This window comes from Taudactylus pleione, unplaced genomic scaffold (assembly GCF_031769625.1).
Source record: "Taudactylus pleione unplaced genomic scaffold, aTauple2 ptg000372l, whole genome shotgun sequence".
NCBI classification, from domain to species: Eukaryota; Metazoa; Chordata; class Amphibia; order Anura; family Myobatrachidae; genus Taudactylus; species Taudactylus pleione.
Window position 1 is genome coordinate 5,509,222 of NW_028284773.1, and position 23,951 is coordinate 5,533,172.

At 43.0% G+C, this 23,951-nt stretch overlaps 1 protein-coding gene across 2 annotated transcripts in view; it reads right to left on the bottom strand.

The window, feature by feature from the left end:
- Window positions 1-21,940, bottom strand: part of P3H2 (prolyl 3-hydroxylase 2) — a 217,419-nt gene extending 195,479 nt beyond the window's left edge. For both annotated transcript variants that reach the window (XM_088444721.1, XM_088444720.1), the window contains exon 1: window positions 21,460-21,940. In XM_088444721.1, the coding sequence (XP_088300847.1) occupies window positions 21,460-21,867 (408 nt within the window). In that variant the 5' untranslated portion in view covers window positions 21,868-21,940. The remainder of the gene's footprint in view (window positions 1-21,459) is intronic.
- Between the last annotated feature and the right edge of the window lie 2,011 nt (window positions 21,941-23,951).

Here is a 23,951-nt window from a genome sequence, read left to right on the forward strand (position 1 = left end):
TAGCTTCCCAGCACATTTGCCTAACATGGTAATGTATAAACTTCTGTGAGGAGGTAAAGGCCGAGTCCCGTCCCCCCTCAGTAAAACATAACAGCGCTCTAATTTTGCCCTCTCTGTCCCTGCAAACCCAGTTAAATAATTCTGTATTGCAAAATGAAATCTCACATTTTTACTAAAGTACATCAGTAGGCACAGTTGTGTGAATAATAAGCAAATTACAATGAATGTTTCAAATGTTTGTACACCTGTACAGATGTGTCCTCATAGATCTATCCTCAAAACACTACACATCGCAACTTGCCTGGCGTGAGTGAGATGCCAGGTCCCGTCAGTGATGTCACAAGGAGGGTGCGGGCCGCATCCAGGTGTCACCCGCTGAGGGATGGCACTAAAGTTCCTCAGTGACAGGAGCAGGGTGCTGCAATGTAGCATTGCAAGCTGCACTCTGCTCCTGACACAGTGAGGGAGCCGGCATTGAACACAGAGTGGTTCACGGTGGCAGACCACACTTTCAGGAACCCCACAGTGCCCCCTGCCAGTGAAGCCACATCCCCTTTTTCCCGGTGCACGGCTTCTCCACGTGCATTACAACCAAACAGGTGTCACCGCGGGGAGGGACGCCACTGGGTCCTGTCCAACCCTGCTAGTGTCGGGCATCTTTTTTTTTTCCGAAAATGTGTCTAAGTGGCAATGCAATGTGAGTAGGACAATATGTGACACTTGTACATCTTTGTGTACCTGAGTCTGTGTATGAAGCACAATGGAACTTGGAATGAAAAAGCTGGGGCCACTACATTGTACCACTTCATATGCAGATTCAGGGACTCAGTCGCACACAGATATACAAGTGTCAGATATAAAAATTATTCAGCATAGTCTGCTGGTGTGTCCTATTCACATTGCATTGTGTTGTAGATGCATTTTTGGCAAAAAAAAGACAAACAGGATGTCCAGCGCTAGCAGGGTCTCACAAGGTGCTTTTTGGCACAACTGCAGAAAATATGTATAAGGACATATCTGTATATTCCACAATCTTGACCCACATATCCACGAGCACAGCAGTAAAAACATACGTATTTGTACAAAATGAATCATGTGATGTTACATACATATTTGTACAGTGCAAACTCACTGTCGCTCTCTCTCTCTCACATATATATATATATATATATATATATATATATATATATATATATATATATATTGTGACAGAAGCACTGGAGCTTCTATATCTGTCCCAGATTCCTATCCTATGTGTTTTAAAACCCCCAGGAAAAGTCGGTTTGGAAAAACAGACTAGAAATGTCGGCTTTAGTGAAAAGCCAGAATGGTCCTGGGGGTGTGGATGTGAGGAGAGGAAGGGCTCCATCCACAGGCCACTCCAGGTGTTGGGCCTTTCAGCCTGGTAGCAGGCTCGTTAGGGCTTGCACCTGAGAGTGGCTCAGATAAGCTGGGTTTTGTTTATAGCTGTGTGTCTCATACCTGGGAGGGCAGGCCCGCAGGCTAGTTTGCTCTGAGACACTGTGTGATACTACCTGTATTTACTGTGGACGTGAACTTATTTAGTCTTCTGTTAGTGATGGAAACTGCTGTCTAGTTAGAACCCAGACGTGCTAGGATTTTGTTTGTGTTTTGCTTTATTTATGTGTCCAGTACAATAAAGACTGGCTCCGATCAGCTTGCACGAGCAAGATGTCAGCAGATTCTTAGAGAAGCCAGATTCAGCTTCCAACCTGCACCTAAAGATAACATGGAAGACATTGTTAAGGCCTTGCTCCAAGCTATGGCAGCTCAGCAGGAAATGAACAAACTTCAGCAGGAAGCTACCAGAGCTCAGCAGGAATCCACCAATGTGCAACTGTTGGCCTTGGAGACAGCCCAGAAGCAACAAGTCACTATCGAGGAAACCCGCCAGGCCTTAAAAGAGGTAGTACAACACTTGGTAGCCCGGTCTGGAGATGCATCCACTGACTCTCCAACCCACACTCGCTTCATATGCGCCAGTCATTTTTTACAGAAGATGACTCCAAGTGATGATGTGGAGGCGTATCTCACGGCATTTGAGAGAAGCACAGAAAGGGAGAGTTGGCCCAAGGAACAGTGGGCAAGTGTTGTGGCACCCTTTCTGTCTGGAGAACCACAAAAGGCCTACTATGATTTGTGCCTGGCTGATGCAAAGGACTATGAAAAGCTAAAACAGGAGATCCTAACTCGCTTGGGGGTCACCTCGTTTGTTCATGCCCAACGAGCCCACCGCTGGGAATTCCAAATGGAAAAGCCTCCACGCTCACAGATGCATGACCTCGTCCATCTAACCACAACATTGCTACAGCCCGAGACACTGACAGGACCACAGATCGTCGAAAGAGTTGTGATGGACCGGTATCTACGATCGCTACCTGCATCTCTGGACAAGTGGGTGAGCCATGCAGACCCCAAGTCCGCAGACCAGTTAGTTGAACTGGTGGAGAGGTATGTGGCGGCTGAGGAGCTGTTGAGTCTGCCCCACCGAGCGCCGATGGCGCATTGCTGAACTCCCAACGACACGGGTAAGACTGTTCCAGGGGAGAAGGGTGCTGGGCGATGGAATGTATTTAAGACTGAGGGTGTGGAACCTGGAGATAGGCCAGTTAGGCCAGGAAGGTTCCTGCCCCGTAAAAGACTAGATAATAATGTGATTCAGTGTTTCTGATGTGGTGGTTTTGGCCATATTGCGGCTAATTGTTCACTTACCTCTGAACCTATGCAATGTGATACTGCTCATGTCAAACGCATGGGGTCTTTTTTTGCACAGCCAGCCGGTACTGCTGACCAATAGGCTGAGACATAAACACGTGTGTACTCACTGTAGAAGGTAACCGAGTAGAGGCTCTGTTAGATTCTGGTAGCCTGGTTACACTTATGAAAGCTGAACTGGTGAACCCCCTGAAGCGTAAGGGGAAAACTGTTGGCGTGACCTGCATACATGGGGGATACTCTGTATTATATTACTGCAGAAGTGAACATCGAGACACCATGTGGTTCCGCGATAGTTTCTGTGGGTTTGGTACGTGGCTTAATGTATGATGCAATATTGGGGAGAGAGTTTGCACATGTCACGACCCTGTCTAGTTGTCACCTTTTTGCCTTGGGACTTACCCCTGTCAGCTTCCCCATGGAGCTGTGTGTGTAATTTTGCCTGGAGGATTTGCTCTGATTATTGCACCTGGCCTCTCCTCTGTCTGTGAGCACTGCTAGCCCTGATTGGAATCACAGGTGTGGTTCTGATTCTCAGAGCTGCAGAGATGAATATCCCTCTGCATGTTGTGCCTTCCACCACTCAGAATGCTACTACCAGACCACCTGTCCGTATCCACCAATTGCTGCCAGACCCATGATATATATATCCTCTCCTGATAGCATTCTGGGCCTGAACATCTCGTCTTCCCGTGGTGTATGGTTCATGCATTCAAGTCTGTCCCTGTAACCTGCTACAGCAATCCCTGGCACTATCCAGAAAACCTGTTTCAGCTGTACCTGGCAATCCAGTAAATCTGCTGGCAGCAACCCCCGGTGCTTCCAGAAAACCTGTTACAGCCAAGCCTGGCAATCCAGTAAGCCTGCTGACAGCAACCTCTGGTGCATCCCGAAAACCTGCTACAGTAATACCTGGCATCCAGACGTCCTGTTACAGCAATACCTGGCCTGTGCTCTGCTGCTAGTCCTACTCCTGGTTGGTCCCTGGCACTCTGTAAACCTGCATCGTGTTACCCTGCCTTGCTTCCTGCTGTGGATCAACTCCTGCCCCTGTTACCTACCTATTCCCTCCCTGAACCTAAAATTCCCAAACCTACCCATTCCTTCCTGAAACCTGTTATTTCCAATTATCCTGTCCAGCCTGCAAATTCCCAAACCTACCCAATCCTTCCTGAAACCTGTTATTTCCAATTATCCTGTCCAGCCTGCAAATTCCCAAACCTACCCATTCCTTCCTGAAACCTGTTATTTCCAATTATCCTGTCCAGCCTGCACCTGAGTTCTAGCCTTTGTCATAGTAATTCCAGATTACCCTGTTTAGCCCTCGTCTCAGCATTACCTGACTTCCCTTCAGCCATTGTCACATTCCAGTCCTGAGTCAAGTTCCAAGCTCAACAGTTCAGTCCACGTCATTCCAGTCCTGAGTCAAGTTCCAAGCTCATCAGTTCAGTCCACGTTGTTCCAGTCCAGAGTCAAGTTCCAAGCTCATCAGTTCAATTCAACAAGTCTTCCTGCCGGTCCCAGTCCGGTCCCTCCAGTTCCTGTCATTTATCATCAAAGGCAGTTTTCACTGCTACCCAAGTCTTGTAAATAGAGCTATTTACATTATCTGTGATTCCAGTCATGCCGGCCTCCGTTGAAACCCGATCATCACCTGAGACAGGTAACTCGCAGACACCAATCATGACAGAATGTTCAGGCCCAACGATGGTGGCGGATCAAGCACCTATTAAGGGACTAGATGCTTTCCGTAACCTGGTCACTCGCTTGGATTCACAGGAGGCCGTACAGCATCAAGTGCTACAGCTTTTGAAAATCCTGAATAACCGGCTAGATGTTACCCAAACCTTACCTGAACCCCTAACTACCTTCCATCGACTGCTGGAACAGCTTCAGGCTCTACTCCGCAAAATTTTTCAGATCATTCCTGAATTTCTTAGAGCTGCCTCTGTCTCGACTAAAACCTCTGCCTTGGAATCCCTAAGAAACAAGGATTCTTCTGAACAAAGTAATGTCAGACATCGAAGTTACCCACACCCCAAGCTCTCTGTGGCCGAACGCCAGCGGCGCAAAGATTTACAGCTCTGTCTCTATTGTGGGAGTTCTGACCACTTCATTAAAGACTGTTTCCTTTGCAACTCCAGCAGTGCTTCCAAGTGTCAACGTCTCAGTGCCCGTTCCGGCTCCAGCCCGGATTCTGCCCGTTCCGGTCCCAGCCCGGATTCTGCCCGTCCCGGTCCCAGCCCGGATTTTGCCCGTCCCGGTCCCAGCCCGGATTTTGCCCGTCCCGGTCCCAGCCCGGATTTTGCCCGTTCCGGTCCCAGCCCGGATTCTGCCCGTTCCGGTCCCAGCCCGGATTCTGCCCGTTCCGGTCCCAGCCCGGATTCTGCCCGTTCCGGTCCCAGCCCGGATTCTGCCCATTCCGGTCCCAGCCCGGATTCTGCCCGTTCCGGTCCCAGCCCGGATTCTGCCCATTCCGGTCCCAGCCCGGATTCTGCTTGTCCCAGTAGGGGACTCCAGTCAGCAGCCCCAGGAGGGGTCTCAAGTCTCGTACCCCAGGAGGGGGTTTCAAGTCTCGTACCCCAGGAGGGGGTCTCAAGTCTCGTGCCCCAGGAAGGGGTTTCAAATCTCGCATCCCGTTCCGGTCCCAGCCCGGATTCTGTCCGTTCCGGTCCCAGCCCGGATTCTGCTTGTCCCAGCAGGGGACTCCAGTCAGCAGCCCCAGGAGGGGTCTCCAGTCTCGTACCCCAGGAGGGGGTCTCCAGTCTCGTACCCCAGGAGGGGGTTTCAAGTCTCATGCCCCAGGAGGGGGTTTCAAGCCTCGCGCCCCAGGAGGGGGTCTCAAGTCTCGCGCCCCAGGAGGGGGTCTCAAGTCTCGCGCCCCAGGAGGGGGTCTCATGTCTCGCGCCCCAGGAGGGGGTCTCAAGTCTCATGCCTCAGGAGGGGGTCTCAAGTTCCTGTTATCAGGGAGAAGTGTCTTGTGCTACAAAATCTGATTATGGTTCCTGTTCACCGTCTCCTGCATATATTGTTCCAGAAGATGACAATCTCTGTAGTCTGTTCTCAGCTTTGATTGTTGATGCTACTGTCTCTAGCTCCCCAGGACTCCTTCCAGTTCCATCAAATGGTCCGAATTCCGAACATCGGTCAGCTTCAGTTATTTCGACTCCTCATCAATCGGAGCATCCTCAAATTTCCTCCTGCCAGGCACCTGAAAGTGCTCCACAATCCTTGAACACACAGGATTCGTCAGATACTTCACCATGCATTTATTTTGATGGGGACTTAACTCAATACTATGCCTTATTGAAACAATTCTTCGGTATGATGAATTCTTCCCTGCCATGTGGAGTCAAGTCTACTAATATTGTAGAGTTTGTTATCTCATCTTTTCAAGGTAAAGCTTGGGACTGGGTTGCTCCTATTTACAACTCCAAAGATCCAATGCTTCAAAATATAGACTTTCAGTGAAGCTGTTGTCAAAGAATTTGGTCCTTACCCTGTAAACCAAAATTCTAGCGAAGTTCTCAGTTCCAAAATATTGTCCAAGCACTCTGTTTGTGCTACCAAGAATTTGTCCTCCACTCCTCTGAAATCTGAACAAGGTCAAGTTTTCAAGGGCCAGCGTGCCGAATTCCAGGCATCCCAAGAGAGCAGTACTTTTGAATCTGTAACCCAGAATATGACTTGTGCACACACCTCCTTGTCCCCTTTCTGCTACTGTTCCTCCCAAAAATCTGATCCTGTCCTTCCCAGCCACATATTTCCACAGGAGTTGCCAAAGATTCCTGGTCCGTTGGTTGGCACAAAACGTTCTCGCAGCAAAAAGAAGAATCGTCGAAGGTCTTGAACTATCTCCTTTGTAGACTTTCCACTCCAAGTATCCCAAGAAATTGAGAATTGGGAAGATGTCTGAAGAAAGTTTTTGTTTTGGTGTCCGGAGTCCACCCATAAAGAGGGGGGTACTGTCACGACCCTGTCTAGTTGTCACCTTTTTGCCTTGGGACTTACCCCTGTCAGCTTCCCCATGGAGCTGTGTGTGTAATTTTGCCTGGAGGATTTGCTCTGATTATTGCACCTGGCCTCTCCTCTGTCTGTGAGCACTGCTAGCCCTGATTGGAATCACAGGTGTGGTTCTGATTCTCAGAGCTGCAGAGATGAATATCCCTCTGCATGTTGTGCCTTCCACCACTCAGAATGCTACTACCAGACCACCTGTCCGTATCCACCAATTGCTGCCAGACCCATGATATATATATCCTCTCCTGATAGCATTCTGGGCCTGAACATCTCGTCTTCCCGTGGTGTATGGTTCATGCATTCAAGTCTGTCCCTGTAACCTGCTACAGCAATCCCTGGCACTATCCAGAAAACCTGTTTCAGCTGTACCTGGCAATCCAGTAAATCTGCTGGCAGCAACCCCCGGTGCTTCCAGAAAACCTGTTACAGCCAAGCCTGGCAATCCAGTAAGCCTGCTGACAGCAACCTCTGGTGCATCCCGAAAACCTGCTACAGTAATACCTGGCATCCAGACGTCCTGTTACAGCAATACCTGGCCTGTGCTCTGCTGCTAGTCCTACTCCTGGTTGGTCCCTGGCACTCTGTAAACCTGCATCGTGTTACCCTGCCTTGCTTCCTGCTGTGGATCAACTCCTGCCCCTGTTACCTACCTATTCCCTCCCTGAACCTAAAATTCCCAAACCTACCCATTCCTTCCTGAAACCTGTTATTTCCAATTATCCTGTCCAGCCTGCAAATTCCCAAACCTACCCAATCCTTCCTGAAACCTGTTATTTCCAATTATCCTGTCCAGCCTGCAAATTCCCAAACCTACCCATTCCTTCCTGAAACCTGTTATTTCCAATTATCCTGTCCAGCCTGCACCTGAGTTCTAGCCTTTGTCATAGTAATTCCAGATTACCCTGTTTAGCCCTCGTCTCAGCATTACCTGACTTCCCTTCAGCCATTGTCACATTCCAGTCCTGAGTCAAGTTCCAAGCTCAACAGTTCAGTCCACGTCATTCCAGTCCTGAGTCAAGTTCCAAGCTCATCAGTTCAGTCCACGTTGTTCCAGTCCAGAGTCAAGTTCCAAGCTCATCAGTTCAATTCAACAAGTCTTCCTGCCGGTCCCAGTCCGGTCCCTCCAGTTCCTGTCATTTATCATCAAAGGCAGTTTTCACTCCTACCAAAGTCTTGTAAATGGAGCTATTTACATTATCTGTGATTCCAGTCATGCCGGCCTCCGTTGAAACCCGATCATCACCTGAGACAGGTAACTCGCAGACACCAATCATGACAGCACACTTCTGTAAGTTGTGGGAAAGCCGATTTTGCACAGAGGTACATCACCCTGACCCGTTTGAGAAGGTTACTGGTGTAGTAGCAGAGGAAGTTTCTTCAGAGTCAGAGATGTTCCCTTTTTCTAGTATGATTGGCGAACTAGAGAATGCGGAGCGTGATGGTGGCTCGCCAACTGATGTGCCTCCCACTGAGGTGGGAAGTGTTGTTGAGCAAGTTGATTATCTGCCTGAATTAGAGGTCAGAAGAGAGGTCTTTGCCGTGGAGCAGTTAAATGACCCTGCTCTGGTAAAAGCCAGGCAGAATGTCAAGGTGATCGATGGTAAACCCATAGACCCCGATAGTCCTTTGTAATATCTTCACATGGTAGTATGTCAGGATTTTTTGTATCAGGTGACTAAGAAGGGGGGAAGATATTGTGGAACAATTAATAGTTCCCATAGCATACAGAAGAACAGTGTTAGATCTGGCCCATGGTCATATAACGGCAGGCCACCTAGTGGTAGAGAAAACCACTGAGTGAATTTTGCTGAGGTTTTTCTGGCCCGGGGTCCATAAAGAGGTATCTGACTAGTGTGCATCCTGCCCTGACTGTCAGTATCATGCTCCAATGCCACATTTTAAAAGTCCACTAGTCCCATTACCCATTATTGAGGTGCCATTTGAAAGAATAGCAATGGATTTGGTTGGAGCTTTAAAGAAGTCTGCCCGGGGCCATCACTATATTCTGGTGATAATGGATTATGCTACCATGTACCAGGAAGCGATACTGTTGCGCAATACGTCAACCACGACCATTGCTAGAGAGCTAGTCCATGTCTTTAGCAGGTTGGAAATACCTAGGGAAATACCGACTGACCAAGGTACCCCATTTGTGTAAAAAGTCATTAAAGAGTTATACCGCCTGTCCAAAATCGAACAGTTAAGAACTTCGGTCTATCACCCCCAAACCGATGGGTTGGTGGAGAGATTTAACAAGACATTAAAACATATGCTAAGAAAAGTAGTCGACAAGGATGGCAGAGATTGGGATTACTTGTTGCCTTATTTGCTGTTGGCCATAGGAGAGGTACCTCAATCCTCCACCGGGTTTCCACCTTTCGATTTGTTATATGGGAGACACCCAAGGGGGTTACTAGACATTGCCAAAGGGACATGGGAGGGGCAGTCCAGTCCGTATAAAACCGTTATTGAGCATGTTTCCCAAATGCAAGAAAGAATTGCTGCTGTGGTGCCGATAGTGAGGGAGCACTTGGAACAGGCCCAACAGGCACAGCAGAGGGTATACACCGCAATGTTCGGTTACGCGTCTTTGCTCCTGGGGACAGAATGTAGGTGTTGGTTCCCACAGTAGAAAGTAAACTCTTGGCTAAGTGGCAAGGACACTTTGAAATTTTAGAAAAAGTGGGGTAGGTTAATTATAAAATGTACCAGCCGGGGAAAAGAAAGCCAGAACAGATATACCATGTAACCTTATAAAACCCTGGAAGGATAGAGCAGCTCTGTCAGCCGTCCGAGCCCCTCCAGTAAACCCAGGGCCCTTGGTTCCCGAAGTGACAGTGGCAAAAACCCTGTCAGCGGTTCAACAGCAGGAAGTTAAGGAATTTCTTATAAGAAATAGGGTACTGTTTCTGACATACCAGGAAAAACCATGGTCATTAAACATGACAATCACTGACCCAGGGGTTAAGGTTAACCTAAAGCCCTATATGTTACCAGAAGCCCAAAGAGAATCAGTATAGAAAGAAATTAAAAAAATATTAGAGTTGGATGTAATTGAAGAATCACATAGAGTGGTCCAGTCCCATTGTGCTTATTCCAAAGCCAGATGGGAGTGTGGGTTTCTGCACTGACTTCCGGTAATTGAACAGTATGTCAAAGTTCGATGCCTACCCAATGCCTAGGGTGGATGAACTAATTGAATGGCTAGGGACAGACAGATATTTAACCACTCTTGACTTAACCAAAGGGTATTGGCCCCTGCCGTTAACTGAGAGCCTTCTTAGGGATTACAGGGTATTATAGGAGGTTTATACCCAATTTTGCCACCATTGCAGTCCCACTGACTAACCTTACCAAAGGCAAACAGAAAGTCATGGTGGAATGGAGTCCTGAAGCAGAGAAGGCTTTTCAGGAGTTGAAAATAGCGTTGTGTTCCCAACCAGTTCTGATGACTCCTGATTTTGACAGGGAGTTTGTTGTACAAACTGATGCGTCAGAAGTAGGTATTAAAGCGGTCCTGTCCCAGAGCAAGGAAGGTGAGGAACACCCTATTTTTTACCTAAGCAGGAAATTAAATGTACAAGAGAGAAACTATGCTACAGTTGAGAAGGAAGCATTGGCCATAAAATGGGCATTGGAAACTCTCATGTACTATTTGGTGGGAAGGAAATTCAGGCTGATCACCGACCATGCCCCGTTGAAGTGGATGTCAGAAAACAAGGAGACCAATGGCAGAATAACAAGGTGGTTCTTGGCATTACAGAACTTTAAGTTTTCAGTAGAACACAGGCCAGGAAGCCAGCTGGGCAATGCAGACGCTTTGTCACGCGTTCATTGCTTGGGGGCTGCAGTTGTTCCACCCCACTGGTCGAAACAAAGGGGAGGGGATATGTGATAGAAGCACTGGAGCAGTTTTGAATGGCTTCTATGTCTGTCCCAGATTCCTGTCCGATGTGTTTTAAACACACACACACACACACACATATATTTATTGTAGAACCTTGGCTGTTATCATTAAATATTATACATACTCTATGAAAGTGTATGGCATAGAAAATATTGCTGCCAAAGTCCACTCTCCTGTGCCGCCTGCAAAAGAGCAAGGTGCCAGTACGGAGACTGCACATTGTCCCCATCATCTCTTAAGCCACCCTACTAATAATGTTGGGGATATACATGCCACATGGCACTGGTCACACTCCTGAGACACATACACACATTTTCTGTCTCTACAATAGGCCCAGTATCACAAAACAAATTAATAAAGAAATGTAAAGCGTGACTACAACACTGGTGGAATTTTTCCATAAACATATATAAGACTGTCTGGGGCTTTCTGATGAATACAGCGACAGCATCCTCCAGCATAACCCGATGACTAAAGACATAAGGATGATAAATGTTACAAGAACATGAATGCAATCATTACGTTCCCACATGTTTTATGGCAGGTGATTGTGTTTAGATAAAGATGTCAAATGCAAATTTATAATCTGTGTTTAGATCTGGAAAATGTCTTGTATTAGTTCAAATAATAGGTCTACTGTTGATGAATGTCATTGCACCAAGGGTATCTTAACATTATCGTATATGCTTTACTGGTAATATACATCGTGTCTGATTCCAGTTTTACACTGAAACAGAAAAGTGTGAATTGCCAATTGTGCTGGTTTATGATTTCCACTCAAAACAAGTAATGCTGCTACCAGCAGACTTCCCACTTTGGATATAACAGAATTATGGTACTTTCCACATTGCTACTCAATATGTTGACAATTAAAAATGTCAACATTGTTAAAATTCAAACATTTAACATGTTGACACCAGAATGTCGACATAGTTGTTTGCTTACCCTAACCTTAAAACTAACCCAAACAATAACCCATACCATAATCATACACTTGACAATAACATTATGAACATGTCGGCCTTTTAATAATGTCGTCATTTTTGAAAGTCGACATATTGGTTGTTGACCTAAAGTCCATGTCGACATCCTGATTGTCCACAGAACCTGTTGACATGCTGGTGTCAAAATTCTGACAGAATCTAAATAATAGAAATGGTGAGTGGACTCACCAAAGTGGGCGCAGAAAGCTATTAATCAATCGTATAAAAATATTTTAAAAAACATGAATTTATTATACAGCCATGAATTCGTAAACACACACTTCTTGTGTAGTAAGTAAACACAAGTAATGTCACTAATAAGGATAGTAAAATTCCTGATACAGGAGATTTTTATCTCAATTTTAATAGTCACTGTCCCATAAGCAAAATAAACATTGCTGTTGGGCAATGCTAAGCATGAGGTTCCTGGTTCAATTCCCACCCAGGATTTCAAACACACGGTACTGCACGCTAAAGGTACCTGATACAGGAGATTTTTCCTCAACTTCAATAGTCACTGTCCGTGTGTCCCAAATAAGCAATTCCGTTTACCACATAGTTCTAGTGGAATATAAATAATTTCAGTTGCTGAAGTTGGAGTCTTTAGTGTCATATTATAGTCCCTTTTAATCTGGGGTTATTATTCTAACTGGATCACCTTCCATCAAACCTACATTTATATGACGCTCAGTACGGACATGTTTTCAATCCCCAAATAGCCTAAAATGATCTTGTTGTATTTGTTGTCTTACGTCCTGACATAATGACCACTGGGTTGATATTGATCTTGTGTTTTTTACTTAATGCTACAAGATATTAAAATGATACCATCTACATTAATAGCAATCACTCTGGTAGAAACGATAACAAATTAATGAGTGTTGAGATCATATAATTCCGTACTGACTTTTGTTAAACAAAATAGAGATGGAAATTACTTGAAGGTCATAACAAAAGAGGAAATAATGCCCTTTTATTTACTAAATGGCACATCTGCTGCATAACTGACCAGGAGCTGGCACTAGTATCTCAACACAATTATGTATTAGCTATATGATGGCAAGTTTTAACAAGAAACAAGTTTGAGTTGCCAATCAGCCAAACAAGATGACTTTAATGTTCTTATCAAGGACTTGATTCATAAGTACTATATAATCCAGTGGTTCCCAAACTTTTTTGAATCACGACGCCCTAGTGTATCAGCATTGTTTTCACAGCACACCCCTAAGCCAAAAGTTTGTTATTGTGAAATTCAGAATAAATGTAGTGAAGTAGTAAAGTGAAGTAAATTGTGCTTACCTGTCACCATTAGGTTTGGTTATATAGTGGTGGACAGGTTTGTGCTTCTGTTTGTCCACATATTTACATTACATTGACCATAAATAATTTGATTTGGTGCTGGTCCACCAACCTGAGGCACCCCTGCAAATGTTCCGAGGTACCCCAGGGTGTCGCGGTGCACAGTTTGGGAACCACTGGCGCTTCATAGCAATAGGCTGCATGGCCCGTGCACTGCACGGAGGAGGTGTAATGTGCGGTCTTTAAGTTAAAAGACCGCACATTACACCTCCTCCTCCTTGCAGTGCACGGGCCATGCAGTCTATTGCTATAATGTGCACAGCCCCTGGCCGACCTCTGCGCCGCTCCAGTCCCTACCTCCTGCTGCTCCAGAACCTGTGTGCAGCCCAGCAACAGGTACGTTGGAGGGAGGGGGTGGGTGGAGTAGGGAGAGCGCCCAAATTAAATATAACATATGAAGGATAGATATCTTTCAGTGTAAAAAAGATAATTTATTTAAAAGGCATTGAAAAAACTTGCATGTTGTTACAATGAAATTCGTTAGCGATTGATCACTATAACGGATTCTAACAGCAGCACTCTGCAGACACTGCAGTTATACCGGTTCCATATCTACTTATGACCACGATCCAAATGCAAGCAGCTTTAGCTAAGCTGCATATGAAAGAGGATCTGTCTAGAGAAGCGTCCGTCAGCTACTATTATTATCCACCATGTGCATTTGGTGCACTATACTGCTAATAACCAAACAGACTGGAAACAATATACTGGTCATTCTACAAGTGCACTCTGGGTCTGATTCATTACCGATCAAAACTGAGATCGGCCGATTGTTGCTTTCTGCGCATTCATTGCAGTGCGTGTGTGCGAAACGGCCACTGCTATCGGGACCCATCGCAGAGTGATTTACAGGAAGTGCCATGTGGGGGAGGTGATGGGGGGTGGTTGGCAAAATGCAGACCTGCCAGTGCGTTTGAACACCGTTGCATGGGCATGCATAAAGTATCCACTGTGATGCCATACACAGCTTGAGTACTCATAGCGTGCGATGAAGTTAGCAATTCCTGAGTATGGTCAGAGCTTGTGCAAGTGTGCGTGAGGCTGCGATGTTACTCAATAGTATCGATGGTTTTGCAGTCTTGCTAAGGATTACGGATGTGTGTAAGGTAAAGTGGGTATCCTTATGTTGTGCTGCGGCAGTATAGTGATCACAATTGTTTAGCATACTATAACAGTGAGACTGCGTGCGTAATCGCTATTGCAATTGCAGTTGCGATCCGTAATGAATCAGGCCCTCTGTTCAGTAAGTTACCGTTTATGAACCGGCATCAATAAACATGTCCTAAATTACAGTCCTGAAGACTACCTGGGACAATATATTTTATCTATGTATTGCACTTTGTACATCAAGTCTATATGTACCATTTAAAAACATTTTTCATTGCCACATACTACAGAACTTTTTAAAGATGATGTCTAGTGACTTTTAGTGATGTTTGCATGCATCCTCGTTTTAAAATTTATAAGAGATTAGGCAACATGTAGTCCTTTGTATTTATTAAATGTAGTTATTTTAATTACCAGCATGGTGACCTGCGAATGACCCTTGATGTGTACTGTCCAGCTGCAGGGTTAATTATTTGTTTTAGAAAATGACATGTAAGCGAGGCGGCTGGCAGATTTATGTATAGCCCAGAGGTTCCCAAACACTGCCATTAAAGTCAAGGTTTTAAGGATATCCATGCTTGAACCCAGATGGTTAAATCAATTAACTGAAGTGCTAATAAAGTCACCTGTACTTAAGCATGGATATCCTTAGAAACTGATCCAACAGGCCGCAGTAACGATAACCGCAGTAACAAAAGACAAAGAGCCATGAAACCTAATCAACATCTGCAAAAGCCAGTGAGCCAACAAAAGGGGGGCTATGTGACAGCACAGGTAGGCATAAAATATCATGTAGAACTCTGAAACTTTGCACAAATCTTGGGAGCCAATCTGGCATTGGAAATTGTTCCATCTTCTTGTGTTACCCTGCGAACAGATTCATGTAAGTGAGACTGTTCTGTTATTTTTTTCCCTTTTGTTTATAAGAAAATGATTTGCCTAAGACTATGTACTGTATGTATGTATGTATGTATGTATGTATATATGTATGTATGTCAGTACCATTAATTGTTTATGTATATACTTAAAGTACTGTATCTTTCTCATATTAAACTTCCTATAAGATCGGTCTCTGTGATACTTATTGTGTCCACTTTGCCTGTGGATTCTACTTCTGCATGCTACATAACTGTACTACAGGATTATTTGGGTAATGATACCAGGTAACCGAAGGAGACCGGAAACTTCCTACTTGGAGTGTGTTGCACCTGAAATCCTTGCCGTGGTAGTAATTATTTGGAAATTAATAGTGAATGGGAGAGATACTATTTTCTGTAGACAGACCAAATGGTAGTTTGTTTTTAATATCTGTGTCATGCAGACTCAAGAGAGTGCTGATCTTGACAAAGTTACAGACAGCAGTTACAAAATTTGTATATCTTGGCATCGGATCCATGACAATAGCATTTATTGCCTTATACCTCTTGAATTGTAAATATAAAAAAGTCAGTAAATTGATAGGTCTCATTAATAAATGTATTGTGTTTTATAACAGCTTTCCAAATGCTTTCCAAATGTAAACATTTAGAGCTGCTTTTTGTATACAGGTGTGAAAAAGTTTTTGCCTCCTTCCTGATTTCTTCAATTTTTAATATTTGTCACTTAATTGTTTCAGATCTTCAAACAAAATTGAATATAAGACAAAGACAACCTGAGTAAACACAAAATACAATTTTTATAGATTATCTAATTTATTGAAAGAAAAAAGTTATCAAATGGCTCTGTGTGAAATAGTAATGCCCCCTTAGCTACTCATTCAACCAATGAACCAAATTGAATTGATAAGTGGGTTCAATTACTGTACACTAGACACAATCAGGATGATTACTGTCAGTCCTGTTGAATCTAAACACCACTTAAATAGAACCTTTCCAGCAATGTGAAGTTGGCTAAAAGGTCTCAACAAGCAGCACAGTATGTCGTGACTAAAACAAATTCCAGAAGAGATGAGAATGATATATTTCAAAATCATTCTATCTGGAAAGGGTTACAAAGCCATTTCTAAAGCTCTGCGACTCCAGCGAACCACAGTGAGAGACATTGGGGCAGATGTATGAAGCTCTGGAAAGTGATAAAGTGCAGAGTGATAAACGGCCAACCAATCAGCTCACAACTGTCATGTTACTAGCTGTGTTTGAAAAATGACAGGTGGGAGCGGATCGGTTGGTCATTTATCACTCTGCACTTTATCACTTACCACAGCTTCGTACATCTGCCCCAATATCTCCAAATGGAGAAAACTTTAAACAATGGTGTATCTTCCCAGAAGTGGCCGGCCTACCAAAAATCCTCCAAAAGCATATTGACGACTCATCCAGATTGTCACAAAAGAACCCAGACAAATATCTAAGGAATTGCAGAATTGGAAGAAAAAAAACTGGGTGCGCTGTCACTTCAGCTGCTGGTAAGAGGTTGTCAGCCCCCAATTATAACAATGAAATGAGAAATATATATAGGAACCAGCGCTTATAAAATTGAGTATATATTACCTAAAAAGTATATGAGAAACGGATGTATGGACAATAAATCAACACATTTATTATGATAATAAAACAATAAAATTGATTTGTAATAACAACATGAGGTAATCTCAATGTGCACTCTGAGTATTTGTGAAACAACTGCTAGGAGGACTCCTTAATTAAAGTTGAAATGACTGGTAATTAGGACTTACTTTCAGGACAGTCACTTATTGTGCGAGTCGATTGGTAAGTGTATACACACTTACCAATTCATCTGACTGATGTGCCGGGCTTGACAAGTGGGCATTAAAAATCGCCTTCCCAGTTGAGCTGTCAAACACCGCTGGGTCACGCAGCATGTGTACGGACGATCAGCGGGTCACCGATACACACCAGCAGATGGCTGATATATCAGCTATCTGCTGTGCTGCACAGCAGATTGGATATGTCTGTGAACGATGTTGTTCAGACATATCCACTATACACACCCGGCGATGCACTATAGATATTTGAACGGGTGATAAATCTATCAGTTACCCAGCTTTAATGTCAGTGTTCATAACTCCACCATAAGAAAGAGACTTGGCAAAAATATCCATGATAGAGTTGAAAGGTGAAAATCACTGCTAACCAAGGGGAACATAAAGGCTTGTCTCACATTTGCCATACATTGATAACCCACAAGCCTTTTTGTCGAATGTTCTGTTGAGCTATGAGCCAAACACTGAACTTTTTGGAAGACATGGGTCCTGTTACATCTGGAGTAAAACTAAACACAGCATTCCACAATAAGAACATAATACCAACATTAAAACATGGTGGTGATAGTGTAATGGTGTGGGGATGCTTTGCTGATTTGGGTGACTTGCCATAACTGACGGAATGATGCTATCAGTTAATTGTGAGGGAGAATATCCGGTCATCAGTCTGTGATTTGAAGCTCAAAGCAATTGGGTTATGCTTCAAGACAATGATCCGAAGCACAAGAGCAAGTCCACCTCTGAATGGCTCAGACAAAACAAAATTAAAGTTTTAGAGTGGCCTAGACAAAGTCCTTACTTGAATCCATTTGAGATCCTGTCACAGATATTAAACGGACAGTTCATGCTGGAAAACCTCCAATGTGGCTGTATTAAAGCAAATATGAGTGGGACAAAATACCTCCACCACAATGGGAAAGACTGATCTCCGGTATTGAAAGCGTTTGGTTGCAGTTGTTGCTGCTGTCAGGTGGCACAACCAGTTATTAAGTTTAAGGGACAATTAACTTTTAAAATGGGTGATATGTATTGAATAACATTTTTCCTTCGATAAATGATCATTTAAAAACTGTATATTGTGATTATCAAGTTGTCTTTGTCTTATATTCCATTTTCTTTGAAGAATTAAGTGTGACAAATATGCAAAATAGAAGAAATCAGGAAAAAAAACTTGACATGCTATAAAAATATATATTTATAACACCACATCCCTACTTGCATTGTCCAATACCTGTTTAACATTGTTCATGCTACATTGGAGCAGACAACTGATCATTTCATTAGACAGGTGGTAGCAGTAACACAATTCCTATATTCTCAATACAAGTGGGGGTTTTTTTTGTCGATGAAAAGAGGTTCTGGTATTCAGGAAAAAGGAGTTTACCTAAAGTTAAGTTTTGATACAAGATTTACTGTACAGTAGCTTCCATACTCTGGATAAGTGTGCAGAAGCTTATTTTATTAATTTCTTAATTTTTCAGAAATTAGAAAAAATTAAAATTAGAGCAAAAAAAGAAAAAGAAAAAAGGCACTGGTACTGCGTAAATGAGTACCATCACAAAAAAAGCTCTCACAATTCATTAGAAGTCTTGCTTCCAATGTAGCCACAAACGAAGAAACGATCCACCCTGTTGCCAAATGAAAGACAAGTATGTATGTATATATGTATTATGTAGCATTGTAACAAGGCTAAATAGTGCCCTGTACCAGCCTACCCCCTTAGCGCCTGACGTCAGGCGCATGACATCATTACTTTGCGAGGAAGAAGCGGGCCCAGCAGCACCTGTGTGCGGCGCTAATTGGAGCATCCTGTGGACACTCTAGTCAGCAGCACAAGCTGCAAGGTGCCCGCCAGAGGCATCTAAAGTCAGCTCCAGCAGCGCCACATCAGTGATCCTGGCTGCAGGGTGCCATACCAGGCGCCAGGCTCCCTGCTAGCCAGAAGCAAGGGCCGTGGGGCTCCCACAGAGCCCTGCACGGCGGCACCGGTCGCACATCCCTAGTTATGGCCCTGTATATAGGTATGTGTTAAAACCTAGGTGTAGTTCTATACATGTGTGGCTATATAGGATTACTTTATTTGAGGATGTAAAGTAACAAAAAACATAGTTGAATATAAATGTCTTCTACACCAACAAACCTTCTATTACTATAAAAATACATGGTAGCTAATATGAAGTTAAATTTATGTGCCAGAGATACACTTGGGTGCCAAAATCATGTCTTCATCCAAAACCAGCAATATTGCAAACATAAATAATAGGGACATCGGCGTTGGATCAAGGAAGAATTTGCTTTCCAAAAGGGAGACATATTGGAGCGGTGCTACAGTAGGTTTGGCCAAGTGCGGTGTTTTCCAACATTTGGTTCCACCTCTGTCTAACACCAAAGTGTAAATATGCTATGAATACAATACCGCTGCTATTGGGAAAATTGACACGTTTTACTACATTTAAAAGTGACAAACTTTTTTTTCAGATAAAATAACAGTCTGAGAATGACACACTTCACAAATTAAAAGAATGGGTGTTCCTCTAGTACGCAATTAGCTGCTTGTGTTCAACTATAATACAACTGGGGTACCACCTATACCGCACACAAATCACATATATACAAACTATATGAACCTAAGGGGACACTCCCCAAAACTATTTCACGGCGGGTGGAGGTGACCCCATACTAAGGAATGTAAGAGTATTCATTGATGTGCCTTTTTGATTATATATATATATATATATATATATATATATATATATGTATATATATATATATATATATATATATAATGTTTGTGTGTGTGTGAGTGTTTTGTTTTGGGGGCATCCCCAGAAAACTGCCTTTGCACACAATAGAAATTCTCCTCCTATAAATTACGGAAATATATCTCTAAATAATACACAAAGATCGTTTTGTGTTTTGTTTTTTAACATATATCATCACCTGTGCTGTATTGATGCTGGAAGAGACAGAAAACCACCAGCAGTTGAGGGAAGTAACATTTCTATTTATTTTGTAGCGCCAGTGTATTATTACAATCAACATATTGTTTGTACTTTACAAATGAAGCCTATGGAAACTATTGCCCTCTAGAAAGTCTGCTAATTTCCTTCCTAGTTTATGACATTTTTAGGATTCCATCACTCAAATCTTAAACAATGATAGTTGAACTCTGTTGCATATTCCTTCATGTTTTACGTGACTGCAGTTTTGCACTATGGTATCACAATGAATGAATCCATGAATGTGGTCACAATTTGTTTTTATTTATTGTTTGTTACATGTTCTTTAACATCAAAATAATGAATTAGACATGCCAGGTCTTGTATTTTCCCCAGCATGTGTGATATGAGGTTCCATAACATCTGAGATATTTTGACATTACAAACTGACATTACTTTGCTATTGTCACACTCCATTCCTTGTTTAAGCAACAACTGTACATATAAAAATATAAAATGGGATTACTTTATTAATAATCAATATAAATAATTCAAATGTAGACATCATTTCAAAAAGCTGCAATGCATTGTAAAACCAAACATATTATTTGCACTGTAACAAACTTATTGCACAATTAAAAAGTAAAATGTATACACCGGAGTACAATTGACTGGTCCATTTCACAGGTATAGTCACATTGCAGTGGAATTTATTGTTAGCACAATGGGAAACACACTTTAGAACTGTGTTAGATTATGATAATGCTGGACAAATTTGGGGGGGTCAGGTAAATAACATTACATCTACCCTAATTTCTAGGGGAATACCGACTGTCTGTAGACTTGTAAAATGACCCAGTTGTCTATTAGAAAATTATCTGATAGAATTTAATTTCCCAGATAAGTATTTTCCATCTGCAATAGCTTGGGCTAGATTGCATACTGATGTAACACACACGGTTAATATTAATGCATTGGGCATATGTATCAAAGCTTGATGTGAGATAAAATTGTGAGATATATATCACCAACCAATCAGCTTCTAACTTACATTTTGCAGGCTGTGTTTAATAAATGATAGTTTGGAGCTGATTGATTGGTGATATATATTTCACAATTTTATCTCACATCAAGCTTTGATACATATGCCCCTTGTTTATATATACATTGAAAGAAACAAAATGTAGCCCATGCCATAATCGTCCTGTTCTGCTTTCCCCACTTCTTTTCAATTGTAAAATCATAAGTCAAATTAGTTAGCCAATGTAGAAAAGATTATTACTAGTAATACTGCAACTGGAGTAAACTTGGAAGAACAGAATCAGACTTCCAACACTGTGAAAAGGGCTGTGATGTTGACATGTGTGGGACAAAGTGACAGGATACTCTTTGCTATGGTGTTTTTACTAGTACTTCAGACATCTTAAATATTCCTAATATAGCTGATACTGTAGATTGCTTAATTCTTTTACACAGTATAATGCATCACACTGAAACAGTAGAAAATGCGAGCTAATATAAACTGGCAAAGGTTATAATTAGAAGTGTCCGTCACAGCACTATTCCTGTATGACACACAGTATACAGCTGGTGGACCATATACTGTACAATCGCGTACGTCGTACAAAGATGAGGGGGGTCATACCTGAACCTAGGACAATGTGAACACAAGCAGCAGTGTCTTACCTTAAAGTACGCCCTCTGCAGGAAGTTGTAGGGAATCCTCCGGTGAAACTCACTTTTGATGTCCTCGCTGACTCTGTGCCTGGACACTGCCCCCAGCCTGCCCTCCTCACACTGCCTGACACAGGCTGCTCGAGGCAGCAGGACTCCAGCTAAGGTTAAATCCCAGTTACTCGGGGACAGTTCTATGGGGTACCTGCGCTTGCAGCCCACCCTGCAGCTTATCTTGGTCTGTCTGAGCTGAGTGAAGCTGCTGATTGCCAGTTCCATATAGTCAACCACCTTTTGATAGTCATTTCTATAATATGCATCTACTCCACTGTCATAGAGCAAGTCATAGGGTTCCAGACTGTGGACGGAGGACTGCAGTACAGATAGAAGTAATGGGACACACAGCTCCTGGAACAGCATGTCTGCTCTGATCCCACTCACACAGGGTCTGGATCCCTTTAAAAAGGGGTCTGTGCTTCTCCTCTCAGCACCATGTGCAGCCCTGACTGACTCACACACAGACTTTAGGCAGCAGCCGGCAGACCTTAAAGAAACACACGCTCTATTTAGGAGGAGTCCAGAGAAGCAGCTCTAAGTTTAACCATCCACAAGGGGAATAACAAGAACTTCTCCTGCAGACACAGACTTTGGAATAGTTGCCAAGCCAGGAATGCAGAGAGAACGATGCTATTTCTGTATGTTAACATATGTATGTTGCTTGTGTCTGTAGACACCTAATGTTTATTGTTAATGCCCATGTAACCACGTATTTCCTATAGTTATGTTTATTTACAGTATCTGTGTTGACACTTTATAACTATATTCAGTATAAGTAGTATACTGTATGAATAACACACAAGCACCATAACCCTGCCACTCAGAGATGTGTCTTTGAATAATAAGTTATTATATTTATGTTTATGAATAGATACAGAAGTAAATTTAACAACAACAAAAAGCCAATTTGGTAAAATAAAGTAAAATGTATATATAATTATTATAAAAGTATTTAAGTACTTCATTTTCATTGTCCAACTTGCAGTAGACATTAATATGCAATAAATTCCTATGGGTTACCACTTGCTTTATGCTTAGTTTATGAATAACATCTGTAAATGTTGTAGTGTGGATTTTTAGGGGTCTAAGTTTCAGAGTCAGCTCAGTGGCTTTGGCTACTATCATATATTATTACAGTGATATATAATGATGTACTGCTACAATTTAGCAATCCTGAACTCTTTAGAGGGAATAAACCCTGATCCTAAATGGTGGTTTTCTACCTCTAACCAGGAGCATAACTCCGCTGGAGAAAGGTTACAATAAAGTGCACATACATATTGATTTTTCACTCATGAAGGGATCCAGCAAAGCCTCTCCGGCTTTTGAGACGGTGTTAGGTAGTTATATGCTGTTTGTTAAATTCGCAAAGGCCATTGACCACATTGAAGTCTTTGGGGACAGCGGTAAAGAATACAAAATAGGTTACCACCAGAGGTTAAACCCTTATTATATTTAGGTAAGCAGAGTAATAACTAGGTGTGTGTGACCTGAGAGCCCTGGGGGTGGCACTTTCCCACAACACCTGCATGTAACTTGCAGGGTACCAGGAACAGTGCCCTGCGGTCATTAGCACTACTGCAGAGCCACCAAGAGCATCCAAGAGACACTCCAGGAAGGCAGCCTGTAGAGCTGCTGCTGGAAGTGCTCTACTTCCCAGAGCTGGTGGCCCCACCCCCTAGGTGTGACATGATCTCACAGATTTAGGGGGCGGGACCAGCATAGGATGCACTGCCATTCTGTTACCGCCCTGGAGGAAAGTTAAATCTCTGGCTTATCTCTGATTCATAATTAGACTATGTAATATGATCAAACAAAGAATCCAAAAAAAAGGGAAACAAATCTAGAGAAACTGCATGAAAATCCATCTTGGTAAATGGGAACATCATTAATACACTATAATTTTTTTTTATAACATGTGGCATTTTGCAGCGGTAGACGGGGTCTTGATGACACAGTGAATAGCATCATCACGGCACCAACTCGCTCACTTTACTGCAGAAGTGGATGGGATGTGGGAGGGTTTACAACTCCCAAGAGAGCACACCAAAATTCGTGAGCTTCACGGACATTCTGGAAGAATAGGCAAAAATGTATTGTGCTTGTTTTAATCTCTGAATTCGTTAAAGAAATGATTAGCCTGTCCCAGATAGATAGGTGGATCCTGAATAATACAACATGTACTTCAAATTCTGCAACATTATTGCATTTGATTAATATTGTGGAGTTTATGTAAAGTTGGGCATACCTGTTATTTTTGTAAGATATGTATTTCCTTATTGTGCATGCATACAAAACAATGTACGCATATGTCTGTATGCAGATTTTGGTGCATCTTACACTTTCCACTACTTGCGATTGGAGAGGCTGAACAAAGGAAGAAAAGGGGCAGGCAAACACAGGCCATATATAGATTGGCGTGCATATCACTTGTGTGGGTGTTGGAG